We start from the raw sequence: 23,783 nt of genomic DNA, 5'->3' as shown, positions 1-23,783 counted from the left end.
CTGACTTTCCCCCAGGCAAAAGCCTGTAAGGTCAGTCCAACACTCAGTATGTGCACAAATCACAATGTAAGGGTATCAGGTCCCCCTGTGTTAGGCGGCCCATCCCAAACTATGTGTCAAACCCTAGCCACACGGGCTTTGGCCTGGCAAGCCATCCCCGATGTGTCGAGTTGGGTTGTAAACACAATAAAGCTAGGCTACTCGCTCCAATTCGCTCGCAGACCCCCAAAGTTTCAGGCGGTTATCGAGACTTCGGTGAGAAGCAGGGTGGGTCACGTGCTTCGCGCCGAAATACAGAAGCTGTTAGCAAAAGTGGCGATAGAATTAGTCCCCCCTGCGCTAAAACACTCAGGTTTTACAGCGCTATTTTCTAGTCCCAAAAAAAGACGGTGGTCTCAGACCCATACTAGATTTGAGACATTTGAAAAAGGCTCTCATGAGACGGCCTTTCAAAATGTTGACTACCAAACATATCCTCGCGCAAGTTCACCCAGGGGATTGTTTTTTTACGGTGGATCTGAAAGATGCATACTTTCACATTCAGATAACCCCTCATCACAGGCCATTCTTGAGATTCGCCTTCGAGGGGCAGGCTTATCAATACACCGTTCTGCCGTTTGGTCTATCCCTAGCACCCCGTACATTTACAAAGTGCATGGACGCAGCGCTCTCTCCTCTGAGGCATCAGGGAGTGCGCATGCTAAATTATCTCGACGACTGGCTGGTCCTGGCACAGACGAGAACCGAACTGCTGTCACACAGGGATTTGATTCTCGGCCATTTGAAATGTCTGGGTCTCAAAATCAATGTAACCAAGAGCAAACTGAACCCCAGCCAGAGTGTGGTCTTTCTGGGCACAGTTATCGACTCCATAACGATGACAGCGTGGCTTACACGAGAGCGCACGCTCTCTGTACAAACGCTAGCAGCCTCATTCAAGGCAGGCAAGCGCACACCTCTAAAGAAGTTTCAGAAAGTTCTCATTCTCGTGGCAGCGGCATCATCAGTACTCCGTATGGGATTACTGCGCATGCGCCCGCTGCAGCACTGGCTCAAACGCCGTGTGCCAACCCATGCATGGCAGTCAGGCAGCCTGCGCATCATGGTGAATCATGGTTGTTTATGGACCCTGATTCCCTGGCGGGCTCAGGACTGGTACCACGAGGGTGTAACCATGGGGGTAGTTTCCAGGAGGAAAGTGTTTTTTACAGACACATCCAACCTAGGTTGGGGAGCGCTGCACGAGGGCAAGCCTGTCTCCGGCCTCTGGAGCAGAGCTTACATATCAACTGTCTGGAAATGAAAGCAGTTTTGTTTGGCCCTCAAAGCGTTTTTGTCAAACCTCAAAGGTCACCACGTCTTAGTCCGCACAGACAACACGTCAGTGGTGTCATACATAAATCGCCAGGGCGGCATCAGGTCGGGCAACGTGTACGCCATGGCGAGAGACCTCCTCTTGTAGGTACAGACCAATCTGAGCTCTCTGAGGGCAGCACATATCCCTGGCATTCAGAATCTGGGTGCGGATATGCTCTCACGGGGCAACACTCCCCTAGGCGAGTGGTCCCTGAACTCACAGACGGTCTGTCTGATATGGAGTGTGTTTGGTGAGGCTGAAGTCGACCTTTTCACCTCGAGAACCAACACCCACTGCACAGTGTTCTTCTTGAAGAACAGGGACGCGCTGGCCCATCTCTGGCCCAGCCGTCCCCTTTATGCGTTTCCCCCCGTTTCAATGATCCCCCAGGTCATCAAACGGGTCAGGGAGAGAGGATGCCCAGTCCTCCTAGTGGCCCCCCTTTGGGAATCCAGGCCGTGGTTTCCAGAGCTGGTTCAGTTGACGGACAGAGTCCCCTGGCCTGTTCCGCTGAGGAAAGACCTCCTCACACAGGCCAACGGGACGATATGGCATCCGCGACCCGACTTATGGGCTCTCCATGTCTGGCCCCTCAACGGGTACCCAGGGACCTTCCTGAGAAGGTCTTGAACACTATCACTGAGGCTAGGGCCCCGTCTACCAGGCACCTTTATGCTCTGAAGTGGTCAGTGTTCTCCAGCTGGTGCTCGGAAAAACTCTTTGAACCAGGGTCATGCGAGGTATCTGTGGTACTCTCCTTCCTACAATAGTTGTTGGACGCGGGCCTTTCCCCGTCCATGCTCAAAGTGTATGTGGCAGCCATTGCAGCTCATCATGCTCGGTTGGCTGGCCAATCATTAGGAAGAAACGACCTGGTGGTACAGTTTCTATAAGGAGCTAGGAGGATGAACCCCTCCAGACCTCCGTCTGTGCCTTCTTGGGACCTCTCCCATATATATATTACTAGACCCAATGGTGTCCGGTCTGTTCATTATATATACTTGGGTTCTGGCTTGTTTCTGTGAGCTCAGGGGTCCTGAGCTGCAGTAGACAACCAGTTACTTATAGTGCGGCATTTTGCATGGCGTCCCCACTGAGTATTTCAGAGGATTCAGAGACGTGAAGTTGTCGCTGAAGGAGTGAAATCTGCTAAAATGGCGTTTCCGGGGACTAATATAGGCTAAGGCTACGCCCCCTTGGCGGGCTCATTGGCGCACACGTCAGAGGCGCCCTCGCCATTGGATGTGCAGTTGCCGCAGCACAGCCAATGAGTGAGCCAGACACTCACTGTGCTAACTGTGCAGCTGCAAAATGCGTTTTACATTTAAGGAATTGAGAAAAAGGAGTTTCCCCCACTGCGTATAGCTACTCAATACTCGTTCCCTACTCTCAGGTTACGATAGTAACAGAGTAGTTAATCATTGTCATCTGTGTTTGCATTTAAGTTCAGTCAATCTTTGTCCGATCTAGTTTGTGTATAGTGTGTTGCTGCCTGTCCTGTTATCCTTTATATGATTACCATTAAACCTTCATGTTGGAAATTTCCGTCTGCCTTCCTGCAACTACACGTGACAGGTAAAGAGTAAATATTTAAGTCTCTAATTTTTTATTGTAGACTTTAGCATCTTGGCAAATCCTGGTTAGCACATTTCTCCTCTGAAACTCCAGAGGAGACACACATGTGAGATTGTTGTGGTCTTGTTATGTGTAGAAACATGAATAAATTCAAGCAACAATATTTTTTTTTCTCCATTTAATCTCACTGAAGTTTAGTAAAAGCAAAGGAAATATTTTTTGAAGATCCCATTAGTGATTATTTTGTCTCATGGGCACTCTCTTAGCTAACAAACTAAAATGTACTTATTATTAAACTTTTCATCCTCTCACTACTTTATTTTTTTCTGTTTTGTCAGATGACACTCCAGAGACATGCATCTACTCCAACTGGTCTCCATGGTCTGCGTGCAGCTCCTCGACGTGTGAGAAGGGGAAGAGGATGAGGCAGAGAATGCTGAAGGCACAGCTGGATCTCAGCGTGCCCTGTCCACATACACAAGACTTTGAGCCCTGCATGGGGCCTGGCTGCAGTGATGAGGGTCAGAATCAAACACACACGAAATCAGGGTTTCATTACCCAGATGGAAATGTACATGGAAGATATTGTCATTCATATTCAAAGCTCTGTTTAAAACCATAGTGAGGAACCTTGCTGTCTACTGTTTATATAGGCAGATGCCTTCTAAGGGGCCATCCATAAAATACATGTTCTCATTTTAAAAACAGCAGGGCAGGGTGCAATACAATGAATACAGGGGTCTCTAGGTCTTTTTTTTCAAGGTTCAAATTAAGGGGCTGTTTACACAACACCATTTTCAACTAAAAACGTAACTTTTTATGTGTTTTGGCCGTTCATTTACACAATCATCGTTTTGGGGGTCTGAAAAAGTAAACTTTTGAAAATGGTTTCAAAGTGCGCGTTTTTGAAAATTATATCATTATCGTCTCTGTTGTAAGGGAACTAGGATCAATATAACTCAAAGGGGGATTGAATTACAGTGAATAAGAACTGAATTAATATGCAAATGATTCAAAACTAATATTTAACACTTTATTAACTATTCGTCCACCGATAAGTTGAGACTATGGTATTTTATCAATTCTGGACAGAATATTATCCTGTGTCCTACGGTAATAAAATCTTAAAATTATGATCACTGATTATGAGCAAGGTAACAAAATCTACAGTTTAAGGCAGTAACTTGTAAGCACACAGCACAAGACACTTGTATGTAAAATCAACCAAGACTTTATTTAACTATTCTAATACACACAAACTAATCTAACGTAAACACACAAAAATTAATTCATTCGAACAGTGACAAAGAAAATGTGATGTTATTAACGGAGTATGATTGGGGTCCCAAATGTCTAGCATTAGACACTATTTCTTGACCGCAACTTGAGATAATCAATATACTAGCAAATTCAACCTTAGTTTGTTTGCTTAATAAGATTTGCACCAGTTCAGCAAGAATTACAATGCAATACAATACAATTTTATTTAGCACGTTTAAAAACAACTGGTGTTGACCAAAGTGCTTTACAAGGCCAAGATGACAAACAATCAGATAGAAAACATAAAAAAAATATTAATAATTCAAGATATATTAAAAGCTATTGAAAAAAAATATGTTTTCAAATTTGATTTAAAAATTGACAAGGTTTGGGCGGATCTGATGTAAGCTGGTAAGCTATTCCATAGCTTAGGGCCGATGACTGAAAAAGCACGATCACCCCTATTTTTAAGTCTAGCTCTAGGGACAGATAGTAAATTAGAGTCCCCTGATCTTAGTGATCTTGACTGTATGGGCAGATGTAGTAGTTCAGATAGGTACTGTGGAGCCTGGTTCTGCAAAGACTTAAAACCAAATAACAAAACTTTAAAATCAATTCTATATTTAACCAGTAGCCAATGAAGCGAGATCAAAACTAGTGTAATGTGTTCACATTTACACTTCCCTTTGAGAAGTTGTGCAGCTGCATTTTGAACTAATTGCAAACGTGTGAAAGGGGCACCAGTATATAAAGAGTTACAATGAATGGTCTAATCGGGAAGTTACAAAAGCATGCATGGCAATCTCAGAGTTCTTTACAGACAAGAAGGGCTGAACCTTGGCTAAAAGACGAATATGGTAAAAACAGGACTTAACCACAGCACTTATCTGTTTATCATATTTAAGGTTGTTATCAAACCAAACCCCCCAGATTCCGAACACAAGTGGAACTATAAGGTAACAACGTTTGGAGATCAAAATCATGTGTACTGCGATCATTTGAACCAAACAAGATAATTTCGGTCTTGCTCTCATTAAGACACAAGAAATTACTAGCGAGCCAGAGGTTTAGCTTATCATCACGCTTCAAAGGCAAGTAAATTTGTGTGTCATCGGCATACAGATGAAAAGATACCCCATATCTAGATAAAATAGAACCCAAAGGGAGCATATAAAGATTAAACAGTTCCGGACCAAGAATAGAGGAACGCCAGACCCCAATTTAATTTCAGACAAAGACTGTTGCCCGATGCAGACTGAGTAACTCCTATTAGTTAAATATGAATGGAACCATTGTAGCACCGTACCCCAAAAACCCATACACGCTTCACGACGAGAAATGAGAATGTTGTGATCGACCAGGTCAAATGCAGAGCTAAGATCTATCAAGACCAAGACCAAGATGATTTTTAAAACCAGACTGAAATTTCTCATGGATATTGTTATCATTCAAAAAAGACTGGAGTTGACTCAAAACCACTTTTTCTAAAATTTTCGAGATTAAGGGTAAATTTGAAATTAGGCAGAAGTTACTCAGAAGTGTAGAATCCAAATTAGTTTTTTTAAGACGAGGCAAAACCGTGTGTTTGAGCATGTTTGAGACAGTTGGGAACGGTCCCGGTGTGAAGACATTTGTTGATGATAGACAACAAGTCAGGACCGATAGCTTGAAATACCTGCTTAAGAAAAGTAGTGGGAATCACATCCTGAGAGCAACTAGTGGGTTTTAAAGTTGCAACAATCTCATTTAGGGAGTCCAAAGAGACAGACTCAAAGACAGACCAGATAGAAGAGCAGACGGGGACATCAAGTGGCATATAGGCTGACAAGGGCATTTGAGATTTAATCAGTGAGATCTTCTCATTAAAATAAATCGCAAAATCCTCACAAAGAGAGTCAGTTTTCTCTGGGAACTGATTAGTTTCTCTGGGAACTAATTAGGAGATTGTGTACTTCCGTTTGCATGCTCCTGTGAGTGTGTGCATTCCCTTCCGTGACGAAGTTGCTGGAGGGAATCTCTTCGGCGCTGATTGTCTGGCAGTTGGTCGATGATGCATTCCGAGGGTCAGCACTCGATGGTGAATGGTTGGTTGGCTTTGCCAGGTGGCGCTTCGTATGGCGGTTTCCTGGTTTTCGGGTTGCTATGCAATGGAGTTTCCTCTGAGTCTGGATGAGCTGCTGGAGTCAAGACTCTGAGGGGGTTTTCATTGACGAGGTTCAACGAAGGCTCATATGGGAGAGTCGATGAGTTTTGAGTGAGCTCTTGGTGGTTTGAAGAGCATGTAAACATGCAAGCTGGATGATGGAAAAGTCTGCACAATTCAAAGCAAGAGCAAAAGTCACTGCAAAAACAATGCAGAGCTGCTTGTCATTGGGTTATAAGCGCGTCCATCTGACCCGCCCTTCCTAGTGTGTCAGCCAATCAGATATCTCGGCACCATGAATGCGTTTTATGAACTTACTAATGGTTCGATGGGGAATTTCTCCGAACTGTGGAATGCGGTGTTGTGTTCATTAAATGTCTTGTTCATGGATAATCCTACACTGTGTAAACTACAAAAATGCAAATTTGTGAAAACGGTGACATCAACGCCATTCGTATTACATGTTCAGTCTATAAGCACATTGTGTTTATTTACAAGTGACATGGCCAACTACTGGCCTGGCATGCATAATACAGACTTGTAGTCATTTTCTCGAATCCGTGTGGATGGGGATAATTTTGACAATGTTGTCATCTGAACGTGAACAATGCAAAGGAACAACTTTTTCGGTTTTAGATTATTATTTTTTTTGTTTTTTTTATGTTGGTCTATGTACATCAGATTGGTGTCCTTGCATTGTGTATTGCTGTTTATTCAGCATCTCTCACCATGAGCCAGAGACTAATAATAATATTTTTTTACAAAAGGTTTGAGTTTGACAGAATTGACAGTCTTGAATCTTCACTGATACTGTAACTTATGTTTTGATGAAACAGCTAAGAAAAATAGTCCTTTAGAACATTAGTATTACATCTCTCATTTGGCATTCACATTGAGATAAATGATAAAAATTGGTTGGCTGCTGGCGACCATGTTTGTTGATCTGTATGAGTGATATTTGAAGAACATGTTAGCATTTGAACCACACTTCAACTTTATTGACCACACGCTTATGCAGTTATAGACAGTCTGTAGTTAGTCTTTTGTTATAGTACATTTTTTTCTTCAGTTTCAGTGAGTCATTAGTCAGTATCAGGCATCACAGCTGAATCTGATACAACCCATCCTATAAAATCCCCACATACGATGAGCTATTAGAGCTTATGATTGCAAAATCGCCCATGCCCGAACAGATGAGAGATATATGCTGGGTCATAATCATCCAGCTCCGGTGAGCCTTCCCTTTCTTCTGGACCTGCACACTGAGATGGCAGGTTCATGGAGGCACCCTTTCTCTGCTTGCATAGTCCCTTCGAATTGCAGTTACACAAATATCGAGGGGATGTATGAGCAGGGATGAATGTGGATGAATGCCTCGGGTTGAAGAGAATTTGGCAAGCTATTTCCCCCCTGGGGACATCCTTGTCACTGAAGGCTCCCATTTTGCCATCCAAGCCATGCCAAACATCATCTAGGTTGGTTGGCAAGTCGTATACGGTGGCATGTCAGAGTGGTGGTGCCCTGCACACCATGGCAGTGCTGCAGGTATACCAGGCTGACCTACTCAAAGACCACAACCAGGGTGAGAGTCTATATCCCGAGGCAGTCTATATCCCGAGGCAACTGCACAGACCTGGCCCTCCGTGCCACTAAACAGGTGGCCTGTTCAATTGGCCGATCCATGGCAGCTATGGTGGTGACGGAGAGGCATTTGTGGCTTAACCTGTCGAGCATCAGGGTCTTGCCTTCTGGACCTTTCAGAATTGCTGTTGAGATGCTGGTGGAGAAGTTCAGGGGGGCAAGAACACCGGTGGCTGCCTTTTAAGGGCTGGGTCCCGGCTCCTCCCAAGCCTTCTGGTCCTTCTCCGGGAACGAGTTCCTGGATACATTAGTAGAAGGAGAGGACTCTCCTCAAGCTCACTTTCCTCACTCTCAGATGGAATTATCCTAACTGCTCGATCATGTTCCTTCAATTCAATTCAAATCACTTTATTCATCCCCAGGGGGCAATTAAATGACACAAAGAGCAGCATATATTCCACCACATACAGTATACATCATCAATAAAATAAATAAATAGATAAATAGTGATGTATAAAAAGAAAAAAAAGGATGGGATGAGTGCATCAGTCATCAGTCTACGGCAGGTTGTAGTGCAGTCCAAAGATTTGGGGGGTGGGCTGGGAGTTTAGGAGCTGGACAGCCCTGGGGACAAAGGTCGCCTTCCTCCTCTGAGTCTTACAAGCTTGACAGCGGAGTCTGCGCTTTGAGGGGAGCCACTCAAACATCAAAAACATGACGTGATGGATCACAAAGGATTCTACAGGCAGTCTTCAAGGTCTGCTGTTTGCATAGGGTTGACAGAGCTCTCTTGGGGTGTCCAATAATTCTGGAACAGACTTTAACAATTTGATGTAAGCAGTTCCTGTTTTGAAGACTAATGGAGTAAAACCAACAAGTGAAGGAAAAGGTTATCACATTTTCAATAAATAAGTAGTAAAATGTGGTTAGGATGTCCTTGCTTACATCAAATGATCTTAGCTTCCTGAGCAGGTACTGCCGCTGATGGCATTTCCTCAGGATTTCCACTGTGTTGGACGAAAACTTCAACTGGTTGTCAAAAATAGTCCAGAGGTATTTATACTCCTCTACAACCTCTACTAGCTTTCCCTGGATGGTAGTAGTGACTGCCTCAGTCAACTGCCTCTGCTTAGGTGAGAAGGTCACATTCATCTCCTTGGTTTTATCGACATTCAGCTCTAGACAGGACATTTCACACCACCAACTCCTGCAGAGCTGAGCTGTGATCATGGAGGGAGCCTGAAAGCAGAGACAGGACAACTGTGTCATCTACAAATTTCACCATGAGACAGTTTGGCTGAGTAGACCTGTAATCGTCTGTGTAGAGAGTGTAGAGGAGGGAAGACAGGACACACCCTTGTGGCGAACCTGTTGACGTGATCCAGACATCTGAGAAGGTGTCATTGACCAATACCCTCTGTGTCCTGTTGGTCAAAGTCTATATTCCACAAGGTAAGCTGATGATCCAAGCGAAAGTGGGTGATGAGCTTCTCTGCCAGGATATATGGCTGCATGGTGTTAAATGCCGATGTAAAGTCAGCAAACAGAAGTCTGGCTGTGGTTTCCAGATGTTTGTGGATATTGTCTAGGATGAAAATGTATGCATCGTCGAACCCGATATGCAAATTGGAGTGGATCCATCATTGGATCTGATACCTTGGTGATATAGTCCTTTATGACTCTCTCCATGGCCATCATTACCAGTGAGGTTAGGGCCACAGGCCTGAAGTCGTTCAGGACTTTGGTGGTACCCTTCTTGGGTATGGGAATCACCGTAGAGTGTTTGCACAGCTGGGGGACTGTGCTGCGGTTGATGGAGGACTAAAACAGGTATTTGGAGTACACCCCACAATTGCTCAGCACAGTGCCTAAGGGTCCGCCCACAGATATTGTCTGGGCCTGGTGCCTTATTTACTTTGGTCCTCTTGAGGGCGCTGACCACTTCTCCAGTTTCGATAGTGATGTCACAGTCATCAGGTTCGAGTGAGGAAATGAACCTTTTGAGATCAGAGCTGTTATCTTTCTCGAATCTGGTGAAAAAGATGTTCAGGTTATTAGGTAGTGAGGTCAGGCTGCAGCCTGCAACCTGGATGGGCTTGCGACTGCCAGGGCTGAAGTTAACTGCTGCCATACTTTTTAGGCCCTGCCATGCAGTGCGGAGGTTGCCCTGGGCAAATGTTCTCTCCACCTTGTTTTTGTATGTCAGTTTGGCCTTTTTTATGGCATGCCTGACCTCTCTGTTGACATCTTTCTTGTCTAGCTCAGAGCCGGTGAAGAAGACCCTCTTTTTTTTTCTTCTTTTTTTTTCTAAATCTACTTTAGGTCCTTATTCACCCAGGGTTTGTTGTTAGGGAATATTGTGACCCTCTTAATAGGTATAATACTGTCCACACAGAAAGAGATATAAGATGATACTGTATCCACTTGCTCATTTAAGTCACTAGAAGAGGATGTCAGTATGGACCAGTCGGTGGTCTCAAAGCATCCTTGCAGCTCCTTGATGCTGTCAGCAGTCCACTGCTTAATGTCCCTCCTTATTTTCTCTGACCGCTTCACAACTGGTAGGTATGCTGGGGCTAGTAAAATGCCAAGGTGGTCAGCAGAACCAAGAGGGGGCAGGGGGGCGGCTTTATATGCTTCTGACACTGATCCATAGCATTTATCCAGTATCTTTCCTGAACGGGTGGGACAGTTGATATATTGATAAAAACCTTTAAGAGATCTGTCCATTGAGCAGTGATCAAAATCACCTAGAATTAATTCAGGGGCGTCAGGGGATATAAGTTCAAGTTTATCTAGCGTTTTTCTAATACAATCAATGGCTAAGGACTCTTTAGCTCTGGGATGAATGTAGACTAGAATTTAAAAAAAGTTGTGGAAATTCCCTTGGTAGATAGAAGGGACGCAGGGAAACAGCCAGCAATTTAATGTCAGCATTGCACAGTTCTTCCCTAACAACAGTTGTCGTGCACCAGCTCTTGTTGACATATAAGCAAACACCACCTCCCAGCTGTTTACCTGTAAGCGTGGGATCTCGATCAAGACGTATGGGGGATCCAAAGCCATCAATATGCAGTTTGTCATTCGCATCGTTCGCATTAAGCCATGTCTCAGTAAATGCCAGAATAGATGCGGTCCGACATGTACATGTAACTGACGTTGGCTTGCAGTTCATCAGTTTTGTTGCGCACAGCGCACATTGGCTAGTATAATAGAGGGGAGTGCACAATATTTATTTTTTCCCTTTTGAGTCTGGCTCTAATTCCACCCTTCTTGCCTCACTTTGTTACCTTTCTCGTGTGTGTGATGTCTTTATCGTTCTGATGTTCACGCTGGATCTCATCTGGAAGCCTCACAGAGAACGCAACTTCATGGGAATAATAATATTGTATTTGCAAGAGAATGTGCCTCCAGTATGTAATCCGCTGTCCATTCGGAGTGCACAATCCGTATGTGAAACAGGAGAAGAAATCCAGGTAGTGTAACAGGAACGCCACTAACCGCAGGAGAATTGCAATATCCATTCCTCTATTGTTGGCGTTGTGAGCTAGCCGGTGTTGGTTAGCTCAATCAGCTGTAGCAGGTAGCCTCCTCAGTGAACAGATAGGCATGGAAAGACCCGAGTCTAGCAGGGCAAGGAGTAGACCGCAAAGTAAATCCTTCTAAGGAAGAACTTTATAGTATCTTAGAATCTCAAATTGTCCACACTTCACGGGTGATAAACTGTACACAACAATCCCACTCACGAGAAAAAAAAAGACATAAAAATAAGCATAAAAAGTATAAACGGACACGCTACTCTCTGTGCCGTCAGGTCGCCACACGAGCAGCACCCCACATCTTGTTTTGGACTGTTTTCCGCCCATAAAATATTCTTGTCCATTTCCTGCAAGTATCAGTAGATAGCAAAAACATTGACTATTGATGTGTTCATGTCATGTCAGAAAGATTGTATTTACGAGTTGAATGCGCATGAACGCCATAACAAAGTCGTAATTACTAGTTGAAAGCAATGGTGGAAGCAATTTGTTTTCAATCATGATAAATTTATTTCTGAATGGCGACAGTACAATGTAGTTTGTACGCATTATGTGTTCTGTTAATGAAAAAAAGAGATAAAGTTTGTCAGAAAACCCTACTCATTTAGCGAGTTTATCAGCTTGAGTGACCAAACTACATTTCCCATCATTCTCTGTGGCATAATAATAATATTAATAATACTAATAATAACAAAACATAAATGACACACATAATGCGCATTCTTTGAGTTTTTCGGACTTGTAAAACAAACTTCCCAGGTGGACTTAACGCCTAACCTGTTAGTGGGAGTAATGAAAGGAGCACACAGTGCTTGGTAGTAGTTGATACTTCCTGTTGTCGAATGCGCATGCGTCGCGTCTGAACACGTTGTTGTCTTTGGAGCTCTATCGATTTGATTTATAATTCTTGATTTTACTCTTTAAACTTACTTACAACAAACATTTTCTACTTTTCCTCACTGAGAAGCACTACTGCTCAAACCTCATAGTTACAACGCGGACTGTTGAGCAGACGTGTCTCAAGCCTGTTAGTGATTCTACGCTGGATACTCTTATAGGTTACTCCCGGGGATCACGGCTGAACGCGTCTTCTCAACACTCACTTACAAACATTTTTCACCTATCGTGCGTCTACTCTACACCCGTACCACTTAAAAGACAGATTATATCTAAGACGCTTGTCAGAAATTAGTATTAATTGAAAGCATCACTGGTAGTGTCGTTGCTAACTTACTGTCCATCTGTTAAAATGGCGAATATATCAGATGCAAGTAGTCTACCTTTTGGTGCAGGTGAGGACACATTTGAGCTGCACGCGGTACAGTCTGAGCTGGAAGCTGTTGAGAAACAGATCCACGACCTTTTAGTGAGACAGGCCGAGCTGAGAGACCGGCGTTTAGCTCTTGAAACATCACGCGCTGATGCTCACAAATTAGAGATTAATGTTACTAACCGGCTGACTCCGACCTCGTCTACTCCGTGCGTTACTCGGCATCGGTTCCGAGCGCCAAGGTCGCGATCAGCCATGGTCTCGTTCACTCCGGCTCCAACACGCCACCACGAAGCCTGGATATTTCCGCAGCGGAAGACGCGAGTCAGGTCTAGACCAAGACCCTCTCCGACCCTCCCGGTTTTCGAGTTATCCACACAAAACCGCTTCTCCGCTCTTCGCGAAACAGAACGCGATGCTGTGATCATCGGTGATTCCATTGTTCGGCACGTCCATGCTACATCAGGTAAAAATAAGGTGCACAGTCACTGCTTTCCTGGTGCTCGTGTTTCTGAAATCGCTGCTCGCGTTCCCGAGATTCTGAACGATAACGAGCGCGTCGGAACTTTGGTATTGCACGCGGGAGTGAACGACATCAGGCTGCGCCAGACAGTTCTGAAGAAAGACTTCAGGAATCTGATCGATACGGTACGCAGCACATCGCCTGATATAACGATCATTGTGTCAGGACCGCTTCCCACGTACCGTCTAGGACATGACAAGTTTAGTAGATTATTCGCGCTAAATGAATGGTTAACGTCATGGTGCAATGAGCAGAAACTGCTCTTTGTAAATAATTGGAATCTGTTTTGGGAGCGTCCTAGGCTATACCGTGCTGATGGCTTACACCCAAACAGATTCGGATCGGATCTTCTGTCAGATAACATCTCCAAAACGTTAAATACCTTTTGACTAGTAACCAAAAGTCCAAATCATAGTCTCTGCTGCACCAAATTAACTGATATAAATACTAGTGTAGAACATTGCATAGAAACTGTGTCTATTCCTCGTTTAGTGCGATCAAATAATAAATCTACTGCAGGATCTAGGAAAAATCTAATTGTTATTAAAACAGAAAATGTTGATATTAGTAAACAAAAACAATTTCTAAAGCTAGGTCTTTTAAACATTAGATCACTCACACCTAAGGCAGTTATTGTAAATGAAATAGTCACAGATAATAGCATAGATGTACTTTGCCTTACTGAAACCTGGCTTAAACCAAATGATTATTTCGGTCTAAATGAGTCTACTCCATCAGGATACTCCTATAAGCACGAGCCCCGTCTGATTGGTCGTGGCGGCGGTATTGCAACTATCTATAGAGATATTCTCAATGTTACTCAGAAAACGGGTTATAAGTTTATTTCATTTGAAGTACTTGTACTAAATGTTACGCTCTTAGATGATAGAAAAACATCCCTATTATCTTTAGCCTTGGCTACCGTATATAGACCACCAGGGCCTTACGCTGATTTCCTAAAAGAATTTGCAAATTTTCTCTCAGATCTATTGGTCAATGTCGATAAAATATTAATTGTTGGAGATTTTAACATACACGTAGATAATCAAAATGATACGTTAGGGGCTGCGTTTATAGACTTATTAAACTCCTTTGGGGTTAAGCAAAACGTTACCGGACCGACTCATCGTTTTAATCATACACTCGATTTAATTATATCACATGGAACCGATCCAACCGATATAGATATCATTCCGCAAAGTGATGATGTAACTGACCATTACATGGTAACTTGCATATTACGTACCCCGGTAATATATCATGCTGCGCCGCGTTATCGATTAGGCAGAACAATCCTTCCATCCACCATAGATAATTTTTCAAATTGCTTATCGGATCTGTCTCAGCTGCTGCCTGAACCTAAACAAACAGATGAACTAGACGAACTAACCAGCACTATGAGCACCGTTCTCTCTGGAAAATGGGATATTGTTGCACCTATGAGACTAAAAAAGGTCAGAGAGAAAATTAAAGCACCATGGTACAACAATACTACTCGTGTTCTAAAGAGAGAAACCCGTAATTTAGAGCGTAAATGGAAACAAACTAATTTAGAGGTTTTTAGAATCGCTTGGAAAGACAGTACGTCACGCTATAAAAAGGCCCTAAAAGCGGCCAGGGCTGAGCATCTCCGCAAACTAATAGAAAACAACCAAACAATCCTAGGTTCTTATTTAACACCGTGGCTAGACTAACAAATAAACAAGCGTCACCTGAACAAAATATTCCGTTACAGTTTAGTAGTAATGATTTCATGAATTTTTTCACTGAGAAAATAGAAAACATCAGATCCACAATTGTAAACGTTCAATCTTCAATCGCGCCTTATAATTCAGCCTCGATTATCACCCCGCAAGAACAATTACAGTGCTTTACAACTATAGAACAAAAAGAGTTAAATAAATTTATCATTTCCTCTAAAACAACAACATGTTTATTAGATCCCATACCAACTAAACTATTGAAAGAAGTGTTACCTATAGTGGAAGAGCCTCTCCTCAATATTATTAACTCGTCTTTATCTTTAGGTCATGTTCCAAGAACATTTAAATTGGCAGTTATAAAACCACTAATTAAGAAACCACAATTAGACCCAAATAACCTAGCAAATTATAGACCCATTTCAAATCTTCCTTTTATGTCCAAAATATTAGAAAAAGTTGTGTCTGCCCAACTGGGCTCTTTCTTGCAAGAAAATGACACCTATGAAAAGTTTCAGTCTGGGTTCAGGCCGCATCATAGCACTGAAACTGCGCTCGTTAAAATCACAAATGATTTACTCTTAGCTTCTGACCAAGGCTGTATCTCAATACTAGTTTTACTTGATCTTAGTGCTGCGTTCGATACTATAGATCACACAATACTCTTAGATCGGCTACAAAACTATACCGGTGTTCAAGGACAAGCATTAAGCTGGTTCAGATCATACCTATCTGACCGCTACCATTTTGTCTATTTAAACGGAGAAAAATCGATCATAACTCCAGTAAACTATGGAGTGCCGCAAGGATCTGTGTTAGGCCCTCTATTATTCTCAATATATATGCTGCCACTTGGAAATATTATAAGGAAACATGGAATTAGTTTCCATTGTTATGCTGATGACACTCAACTATATATTTCATCACGGCCGGATGAAAACGCTAAATTATCCAAATTGACAGAGTGTGTTAAAGATATAAAAGATTGGATGACGCACAATTTTCTTTTATTAAATCCAGATAAGACAGAGGTAATACTTATCGGTTCAAAAAACCGCCCACAAAACCTCCTTCAATACAACTTTAACATAGTAGGGTGTCCTGTTACTTTATCCTCTACAGTAAAAGACCTGGGTGTTATATTAGATTGTAACTTGTCTTTTGAAAATCATATTTCATATGTTACAAAAACAGCCTTTTTTCACCTTAGAAATATTGCTAAATTACGTAACATGCTATCTGTTTCTGATGCAGAAAAGCTAGTTCATGCATTCATGACCTCGAGACTAGATTACTGTAATGCTTTATTAGCTGGTTGTCCTGCATCCTCAATAAACAAGCTACAGTTAGTCCAAAATGCCGCCGCTAGAGTTCTTACTAGATCAAGAAAGTTTGACCATATAACACCAATTTTATCATCACTACATTGGTTACCTATAAAGTTCCGTATTAATTACAAGGTATTGCTACTGACTTATAAAGCCCTAAACGGCTTAGCTCCAGTTTATTTAACGGATCTTCTATCGCCCTATAATCCATCGCGCTCTTTAAGATCACTAAATTCGAGGCTTCTGGTCATACCTAGGATATCCAGATCCACCAAAGGAGGGAGAGCATTTTCACATTTAGCACCAAAACTCTGGAATAGCCTTCCTGATACTGTTCGTTGCTCAGATTCGCTCTCCCAGTTTAAAACTAGATTAAAGACGCATCTCTTCAGCCAGGCATTCATATAATATTTTAATCTTACAGTTAAATCCGGTCTCTACTTCATAAACGCCAGAGGAGAACTGGCCCCCGACTGAGCCTGGGTTCTCCCAAGGTTTTTTTTTCTCCATTAGGTCACCTAATGGAGTTTTTCGGTTCCTTGCCACTGTTGCCTTTGGCTTGCTCAGTTGGGGATACTTAATTTGATTAATCGATTCAACAGTGCTATTGATCTGCATTACCAAACGTGGATGTTTTACACCAGAAACATACACTGATGTACTATTTTATTTAATACTGTGAAGCTGCTTTGATACAATCTGTATTGTGAAAAGCGAATAAATAAAGTTGACTTGACTTGACTTGACTTGACTTGAATGCACCATGTGCTTCTAACCCTATGATATTGCCTGAACAAAAGTGGCCTAACTGCACAATGTTTCCCTGAGGCAACAACAAAAAACAAACAAACACAGTTTTAGTATATAAATAAAAACAAAATAAATCTGTAAACAATCAAACATACTAATTTACATACTGATGCATGTGCATATATTAGGGCTGTCAATCGATTAAAATTTTTAATCGCGATTAATCGCATGGTTGTCATGAGTTAACTCGCGATTAATCGCATTTAATCGCACATTTTTTATTTGTTCTAAATATACCTTAAATTAATACTTTTCAAGTTTGTAATACTCTAATCAACGTGGGCATTGATAAATATAGATGCTTTATGCAAATGCATGTTTATTATTGAAACCATAGTCAATATAGCATGAAGACGAGACATGTTTCAAAGGTCATAGATGTTTTTCAAAGAACTTGTTCATGTCTATTAGACACATGTAGAAAGAAAAAAGAAATACCAGGTTCCCATTACTTCTCTTTCTTTGCACTGAGCAATTTACTAACACAAACATGTTTAGATTTTTGCATGACATGCAGGGCAGCTCTTCTGAAAATGCTAAATGTACATTTAGCATTTATTATTACATTGTAGTTTGTCTCTCTCTGTGCCCATTTTGATGAAGCTAAATTCTCAATACATTCTCAATAAAACGTATATTTTACTGTTTCTGTTGTCAAACAACGGAATGAATTTGAAATGGTGACTGAAACGCGACCAAATAAACATAACCAGCTCTCCCTTCCAAGACGTTAATCTGCACAAAAATTCTGATAATCGAGCCGTCGTCTGGTGAAATCAAATACACATAAGCTAAAGACAATATCCGTGCTCTGATTTCGGCTATATTTGTAAAATTAGAGAAGCAACATAATATCTGTGTTTAACTGAATTAAAGCGCTGCTCCTCCGCGTGAGACGCAGAGAGCGAGAGAGAGAGAGAGAGAGATAGAGAGAGAGAGCGAGAGAGAGAGAGGCGCGCGCGCGTGCTGGGAGAGCAGTACCGGCGGTAGCGGTATATTCTCAGAAACTAAATAAGGTTTGGGCGCTTTGTTGAAGGGAAAAAAATCGCTAAAGGGGTCTGCAATGTGGCTAAGTTAGCAACACTGTGTATCTGCATTTCTCCAACTAGGTTTTGGGCCACGGGTCAAACAGAAAATACGCGCTGCGTTAATCGTCCGTTAAAAAAATTAGTGCCGTTAATATGATTTTGCGTTAACGCGTTATAAACGCGCTAAATTTGACAGCCCTAGCATATATTTATATATATCTTCGCTGCCCGATGAAAATCACGTATGTCCAAAACGGTTACTTTTCAGGAAGTGAAAAAAATACCGTAATTTAAAAGCATATGAACATAGCGTTGTCATACTTGGTATGGCATTTTTAAATGTAGCCATATTCTTGCCAGTGTAATGATATAATCCACATTTGACCAAAATCGAGTTTAAATGGACATACGTGCATATTTTACAGTAACGGTGGTCGATACGCGTTCTTCCGATCATTAATTAGAATGGCCAAGTCGTGTTTCATATTGACAGATGAATACGCTCAGTTTATTAAATAGCCTACGTCTCAGTTTATTAAATACGCTCAGTTTATTAAATGTCTCTTGCAAACTATGAAGGGACAATGAATACACTCATTGCTGACCCCAGGGCCGGCGCGTCCATATAACTAGGCAATTGCCTAGAGCGGCACTTTTGTAAGGGCAGCAAAATGTGTGCCAACCGGGAATGAACAATTCACAAAATAGGCTAGGGCTAGGCTATATGATCATATATCATCATACATAATCAGAGAGTTGCCTTTTTCTTTTCGTTTTGAATTATTTCGTTTAAAGACTTTTCAAGCTTTGTGTAGCCTATTTGATGTCTTTCTCATGTCTGTGTGAGGCATACACTGAGTTTCGTTAATGAGATGCGCTCCAGTTAACGTGCAATGCAAGTGAACGCGTATATATTGTCTGCTATATACAGGTATTTGCTTATTTATTATGACCGCCGCTAGCGTAGCTAGCGAAAGCGGTCATATAGGGATTGTCAAAGTTTTTTTTTTTTTTTTTTTCGTCACCTTACTGAATTTTTCGTCAACGATACCAGGGACACCGAAGCACCGGGGAACATGAAATTTGGTGGGCATGTAGCCCCACTAGACTTCTAAGGAAAAATTTCGTTTGGTCCCCGGGGGCCACTCCCCCCCCGCGCTGGGCCCCCCCAAACCCCAAAAAATTCAGTTTTTCCTAAATAACTACCTGAACCGTGGCACCGAGGATGAAGAAATTTTTATGGTATGTTGGTCTACTAGACTTTTACGGAAAAATTTCGTTTGGTCCCCGGGGGCCACTTCCCCCCCCGCGCTGGGGCCCCCGTAAATTTTTCGTCAACGATACCAGGGACACCGAAACACCGGGGAACATGAAATTTGGTGGGCATGTAGCCCCACTAGACTTCTAAGGAAAAATTTCGTTTGGTCCCCGGGGGCCACTCCCCCCCCGCGCTGGGCCCCCCCAAACCCCAAAAAATGCAGTTTTTCCTAAATAACTACCTGAACCGTGGCACCGAGGATGAAGAAATTTTTATGGTATGTTGGTCTACTAGACTTTTACGGAAAAATTTCGTTTGGTCCCCGGGGGCCACTTCCCCCCCCCCACGCTGGGGCCCCCTTAAATTTTTCGTCAACGATACCAGGGACACCGAAACACCGGGGAACATGAAATTTGGTGGGCATGTAGCCCCACTAGACTTCTAAGGAAAAATTTCGTTTGGTCCCCGGGGGCCACTCCCCCCCAGCGCTGGGCCCCCCCAAACCCCAAAAAATTCAGTTTTTCCTAAATAACTACCTGAACCGTGGCACCGAGGATGAAGAAATTTTTATGGTATGTTGGTCTACTAGACTTTTACGGAAAAATTTCGTTTGGTCCCCGGAGGCCACTTCCCCCCCCGCGCTGGGGCCCCCGTAAATTTTTCGTCAACGATACCAGGGACACCGAAACCCCGGGGAACATGAAATTTGGTGGGCATGTAGCCCCACTAGACTTCTACGGAAAAATTTCGTTTGGTCCCCGGGGGCCACTCCCCCCCCCGCGCTGGGCCCCCCTTAACCCAAAAAAAATGCAGTTTTTCCTAAATAACTACCTGAACCGTGGCACCGAGGATGAAGAAATTTTTATGGTATGTTTGTCTACTAGACTTTTACGGAAAAATTTCGTTTGGTCCCCGGGGGCCACTCCCCCCCCCCCGCGCTGGGGCCCCCGTAAATTTTTCGTCAACGATACCAGGGACACCGAAGCACCGGGGAACATGAAATTTGGTGGGCATGTAGCCCCACTAGACTTCTACGGAAAAATTTCGTTTGGTCCCCGGGGGCCACTCCCCCCCCCGCGCTGGGCCCCCCTTAACCCCAAAAAAATGCAGTTTTTCCTAAATAACTACCTGAACCGTGGCACCGAGGATGAAGAAATTTTTATGGTATGTTTGTCTACTAGACTTTTACGGAAAAATTTCGTTTGGTCCCCGGGGGCCACTCCCCCCCCCCCGCGCTGGGGCCCCCGTAAATTTTTCGTCAACGATACCAGGGACACCGAAGCACCGGGGAACATGAAATTTGGTGGGCATGTAGCCCCACTAGACTTCTACGGAAAAATTTCGTTTGGTCCCCGGGGGCCACTCCCCCCCCGCGCTGGCCCCCCCCAAAACCAAAAAAATGCAGTTTTTCCTAAATAACTACCTGAACCGTGGCACCGAGGATGAAGAAATTTTTATGGTATGTTGGTCTACTAGACTTTTACGGAAAAATTTCGTTTGGTCCCCGGAGGCCACTTCCCCCCCCGCGCTGGGGCCCCCGTAAATTTTTCGTCAACGATACCAGGGACACCGAAACACCGGGGAACATGAAATTTGGTGGGCATGTAGCCCCACTAGACTTCTACGGAAAAATTTCGTTTGGTCCCCGGGGGCCACTCCCCCCCCGCGCTGGGCCCCCCCAAAACCAAAAAAATGCAGTTTTTCCTAAATAACTACCTGAACCGTGGCACCGAGGATGAAGAAATTTTTATGGTATGTTGGTCTACTAGACTTTTACGGAAAATTTTTGTTTGGTCCCCGGGGGCCACTTCCCCCCCCGCGCTGGGGCCCCCGTAAATTTTTCGTCAACGATACCAGGGACACCGAAGCACCGGGGAATATGAAATTTGGTGGGCATGTAGCCCCACTAGACTTCTACGGAAAAATTTCGTTTGGTCCCCGGGGGCCACTCCCCCCCCCCCCCCCCCGCGCTGGGCCCCCCCAAACCCAAAAAAATGCATTTGTTATTGCTTTGTAATTTGTAATTGTAAACATTTGTAATTGTTATGGTATGTTGCTCTTAAGGGCCCACATCAACCTAGCCCATAATCACTCATTTGTGATTTGCGCCCCTCCCATAAAAAAATTAAAATGCAATATTATTCTGCTTTAATCGCCCCTATCTTCAGTGGAGATGTTCAGAACTGCACCATATTTCATGTGTATGATTAACTTGACATCCTCTGGGGGTATCCTCCTGGGGGTATAGTTTTGTAGAATTTCATCCATGGGGGGGTATAAAATAAATTCATTTATGTGCACATTTAGTGACTGTACACTCATCGGCCTGTAGATGGTGGTGTTGAGCGAAGGGTTGCTGGTTTAGGATGATACTGTCACACACACACATGCAGGAATACAAACAAACGCAAGCATGCACACACACTGACATCCACACCACAGACACACACCCATACACACACATACAAATCCACATGCACAGACACACACACACAAACACACACGCGCACACATGTACGCACACATACATACACGCACAGACACACACACACACACACACAGACACACACATACACACACACACACACACACACACACACACACACAGACAGACATGCACATACTATTACTTTTTTTAGGTATATACATAAACACGCAATACAGCCAAATTACTCCACGTCATTTATTTTTGTGGAAAGCCAGTGCAGGCCTGAGCGGCGGTCATATTTTGTACCGCAATGCGGTACATCTAGTTAAATCCATGGTTGATGAAAAATTGATTAAAATTAAGATACAATTTATACAAAACGAAAGTCACTTTAAAGAAAGGTTTTATACAAAACAAAACTTAATGAAGTGGTCAAAATCATGTCTGACCCGTCTCAAATTGTGCATCCTATTACTCGTGCTGTTCACTTTTCATACTTTCAACAGCATAGTAGACCTACAGACTCTATTTGTACAAACTGCTGCACATTCATTTAATTCTGAATTTTGCACACACAAGTTGAAAGGCTTCAAATCAAGTTCACGGATAATTGTGCGTGCATTTATTAATCATTATGATACTAAAATCATAACAAAGTAGGCTATGCTATGTACAAAAAAATACAGCCATTTCTGTTTTTTTCTTTTAAACAAAAAAAAAGAAAAAAAGCTGCAGCTTTTTTTTTTTTACATTTCATCTTTCATTCCGAAATAGAATAATGAATGGACGAAAAAGTACACGGACCCAACATGTAGGCTATTAGCCTTTTTACCCGTTATCAATCTGAATTAATCTCGTTTTTAATAAAATAACTTAATTTCGTTTTTCTTTAAATTTCGTTGTTCTTTATTTAAATTTCGTTTTTTTCTTTATTTAATTTTCGTTTTTTATTTATTTAAATGTCATTTTTCTTTATTTAAATTTAGTTTTTTCTTTATTTAAATTTAATTTTTATTTTTTTAAATTTAGTTTTTTTTTCTTTATTTAAATTTTGTTTTTCTTTATTTAAAATTAGTTATACTTTATTTAAATCTACCCTTTACTGTGTCAGTAATTTATTAGTCAGAAAAATATTAGACTACCTTAAAAGTATTGCTTAAGTTAACAGGCCCGTGCGTTAACATCTCCACAATAAACAGTGACAATTACTTCGTCTAGACCATTTACTGGTAAATAACAGTTGTGAATATATTGCGAATATATAATAAACTTGAACAGTTGTCAAAAACAAACGTTTGCTGATACTTTACCTCACAGAGTTATTCGGCTATCCAATGCTGAGCTTCCAGAGACGCTTAGACCGCGAGATGCCTCCACAGGGCGGGAGATACGCGGCGTGATTGACAGCATTGACACCAAATTGACATACGTGAAAATCAGATGACATGATTTCACAACTTTTCATAGGTCATTTAGATATGTGAAGCATACTGTATACGGAAATGAACCTGGACATTCTATCCGTCGAAAAATCTCAAAATCGGCAAAATGGACATACGCGGTTTTCATCGGACAGCGACGATATATATATATATATATATATATGTGTGTGTGTGTGTGTGTGTGGTAATTAAACTATAACGTCAATTGCCAATTGGTGGCACTGTGTCCCATGTGGCTTTGCTTCCTGAAAGGACTGCTCCACCCCCAAACAAAAGGTCACACCCACTTCAGCCCCTGGGTGCTGTGAGGTCCAGACAGGTAGTTTGTTGACTGAGGACAACATCATGCCATAGAGGGCTAGGCTGCTCTGGGCCAGGGCCTGTTGAGCCCTTCAATACCTAGGCCCTGTTGGTTGTGCTTGTGTAGGAAGGCTCTCTTATCACACGGACCGGCATTGGTCAGCATGGCTTAGTGGGTATTAATGCCCCCGTAGCACCAGCAAACGATGCAGCGTTGAGTTCCCTTCTGTCTTCCTTCATA

At 42.7% G+C, this 23,783-nt stretch overlaps 1 protein-coding gene across 1 annotated transcript in view; it reads left to right on the top strand.

Annotated features, from left to right (window-relative positions):
- The window catches only part of spon1a (spondin 1a), a gene marked incomplete at both ends in the record, with an annotated part of 422,542 nt that overhangs the window by 353,031 nt on the left and 45,728 nt on the right, over positions 1 to 23,783 (top strand). Inside the window, one exon of the mRNA XM_081371883.1 lies at positions 3,271 to 3,453. Coding sequence (XP_081228009.1) covers positions 3,271 to 3,453 — 183 coding nt within the window. The remainder of the gene's footprint in view (positions 1 to 3,270; positions 3,454 to 23,783) is intronic.

This window comes from Scardinius erythrophthalmus (assembly GCF_964197995.2).
Source record: "Scardinius erythrophthalmus genome assembly, chromosome: 8".
NCBI classification, from domain to species: Eukaryota; Metazoa; Chordata; class Actinopteri; order Cypriniformes; family Leuciscidae; genus Scardinius; species Scardinius erythrophthalmus.
Note: the sequence above shows the minus strand (reverse complement) of the source record. Positions and strands in the feature narration are given on the sequence as shown.